At 43.6% G+C, this 2,967-nt stretch overlaps 1 protein-coding gene across 1 annotated transcript; it reads right to left on the bottom strand.

Annotated features, from left to right (window-relative positions):
- Positions 1-364: 364 nt before the first annotated feature.
- LOC122655720 (pectinesterase-like) lies at positions 365-2,178 on the bottom strand. Its single transcript, XM_043850015.1, has 2 exons — positions 1,190-2,178; positions 365-1,067 (listed from the first exon to the last, which is right to left on the bottom strand). Exons 1-2 carry the CDS (start codon positions 2,097-2,099, stop codon positions 376-378), a joined length of 1,602 nt encoding a protein of 533 aa, XP_043705950.1. The 5' UTR covers positions 2,100-2,178; the 3' UTR covers positions 365-375.
- Positions 2,179-2,967: the final 789 nt, after the last annotated feature.

Below are 2,967 nucleotides of genomic sequence, written 5' to 3'. Positions count from 1 at the left end.
TGTGAGAAGGCATGTGCAACAATATGCACTATGGTGTCATGCACTTCCTTTTCCATAGTATTTTATATTCATTTTTATATGATGCCACACTTCAAGAAGAGTGGCTAAATAAAATAGTTTGGTAGGCGTATACGGTTTATAAAAAGCGCCTTTTAATCAGAGTTTGAACCACTTTCTTTGGTTATTATGGGCTATATTTAACCATCGAGATGTTCATGAAATCCTCTATCATATAGACTAACCCATGTATTTCTAAATGGCAAATAACGAAACATTATACTTCACTAGGTGTAGAGTCATCAAGAAAGACCCTACATCGAATTACTACCAATACACACAAAATAGAGCAGCCCTTTATTTCCTGATTCTATAACATCAGAGACCTTCAGTATAAGAAACTCCAGTTGATTTCAACCATGCGCCGCCTTGTATCAACGCTGCCACTGTGAATTTCCCGGCTTCTGTCGAGCTGGTGATGACATGATAACCAGGCCAGGTTACTCGCTTGCTAGTACCTGCACCCGGTCCACTATTCGAATACTCCCCATAATACAGTGTGTTCAATGCAAAAGTCCCATTCCATGGCAACCATCCTAGGGGATCAATGTGTCCAGCAATGTATGATTCCATCACAACAGTCCTAGAGTACTCCTTCCATGGACGTCCAAGATATGAAGGAAATGAGCTCTCCAAGGGTGCAAGATCAGAGCTAGGTATGATCTGGCAATTCTGGATCGAAATCCCCGTGTTCTGGTTCGGGTCGGTTCGGCCGTGGGCTGTCACTGTGTTTTGTTGGCCGCTCAAGGGTTTCCTAGCAACAATTTGACAGTTCTGGAACACTACAGCTGCATTTCCAAAGATGAAATCGACAGTGCCGGAGATGTAACAATCCCTGTAAAACTGACGGAGGGACAACGTGTAGAGGGTGTCTTGGTATGCATCTATGCGGCACCGGTTTATGACGGATTGATCCGCACCGACACGGAGTGCCACTGCTTGGTACTTTTGCGGTCCGGCCGTGTTCTGGAACCAAATGTCTTGTGCTATGAACCCATCAGCAACAACAGCTGCAATTGCAAGATTGATAATTAGATTATTGTTTCAGGTCCAATAAATCTACTCATGGCCCATGGGTTTCTGCCATGAATTTTTTTAAAAAAAAAAAAGTTTAAATGGGCTAATTAATTACCAACTGTAGCAGAGTTGAAGGTTGTGGATCCATCAGCAACATTGAGGCTGCCTGTAATGATGGTAGAATCCATGCCATCACCAACGAACATCAAGTTCTTCTTTGTCTTCCCAACCTGAACATTCTCCTTGTAAGTCCCTTTCTTCACATAGATCACGTACCTGGTGTTCCCATTGTTGGGTGCCGCTGCCACCGCTTCCTGTACCGTCTTGTACTTCCCGCTTCCATCGCTGGCTACCACAACATTGGCGGTGATGCTTTTTGGAAGAGAGTTCAGAAGCTTACGGTCCTTTCTAGTGACCCACGATGGGAATCCTCCCTGTAATGACCGGAAGGCTTCTTCATCGGATGGTAACATCGCAGTGAACATAGCTAAAGAGGTTCTTGCCCGAGCTATCAAGTCCTGGAGATGGGCCTCCATAGATGATTGGGCCGGCCCACCGTTTAGCCCATCCAAGCAGGTCTCATGGTTTGTGAGTACACTGCTTAGCCATGCATGGGCGTCGGCGAGTGACGACTTAGTTGAACCACCGCCGATAGCAACGGCGGAGTCCTTCACACGGTGGATGGAGAGGTCCATCAGCTCCACACAGTCAGCCAGAGCTGCCTGTTGACGGGCATCATTGATCCGGCGGCTTATGTGATTGGCGGCATCGATGGCGACAACTATGCGAGAGACACAGTTGTTCAAGAAGATCTGGAGGCAAGAAGATGGGTCTTGGACCCGAACACATAATTGAGAAGGGAAAGAGAGATGGGGTACGGTACTATTGTTGATCACATGGAAAACTACCAAAGCAGATGGGCAGATGATAGTAACTAAACAGAGGAAGAGCAACATGGCTTTACAAGAGAAAGTAGGGCTTTTCTTGGGAGTGTCTAGAAGAAGAGGTTGGTGGGTGGTTGCCATGATTCAAGATTGAAGATGGCGAGGGAAAACACTAACTACACTTTCTGTGAATCTCTTCTTCTTCTTCACTTCATTAAATAGAGATTGAAGAAGAATGAAGATCAGAGCTAAAACCATCCAATAATTTGCGAGTAACCATATTAAATTGAGCAGATACTTTATGTTATGAGAGTTCCGGAGTCGCTATGTGGGGGAGGCGATTTTAATATTTCAAGTACGACATGAATGATGAATCCATAACACTTCTTTTTAGTTAACAGACTCACCCGGGGGAGGGGAGAAAAGGGAGGGGGGGGAGAAGAGAGAGAGAGAGAGAGAGAGAGTATCAAGTGGCTCGCAGCTCGCTCCTGTGAATGGGAGTGGTGGAATTTCCAGGAGGGTAGGAATGTTAGAAGGAATGGACATGGATTGGGTTTTCTCTCTCTTCTTCTTCTTCTTCTACTTTTCTCTTTTCTCTTTTCTCTTTTCTCTTTTTTTTTTTTTTTTTTTTTTTTTTTTTTTTTTTAAGTGTTTAGAACTTTATTGACTCGAAATAACTATACAATAGAAAAAAGAATTCAAAAAGACAAAAATATTAAAACTTGGAAGGTTGGAGCGGAAGCAGGAGACCAAAGGCTGTAAAGTGGAAACTAGAGTGGAACCCTACGGTTATCACCGGGCAAGTTCAAATCTTCAAAATGACTTGGAATTTAATTAATTTCCATTGGCCCTATTTTGTCATGTTATGAACAAGGTTCTAAAACTTGGGTTTTGATTAGGTTTCAATCAGCCAAAAAAGGAGTTTGTCTCAATTTCGACCATATCTCGGTCGAAACTTGGGACTTTCTCCAAGCTAACTTGAACCTTGGTTTTGAGGCTCAGAAGTTGT

Source organism: Telopea speciosissima, chromosome 3 (genome assembly GCF_018873765.1).
Source record: "Telopea speciosissima isolate NSW1024214 ecotype Mountain lineage chromosome 3, Tspe_v1, whole genome shotgun sequence".
Classification (NCBI taxonomy): domain Eukaryota; kingdom Viridiplantae; phylum Streptophyta; class Magnoliopsida; order Proteales; family Proteaceae; genus Telopea; species Telopea speciosissima.
Note: the sequence above shows the minus strand (reverse complement) of the source record. Positions and strands in the feature narration are given on the sequence as shown.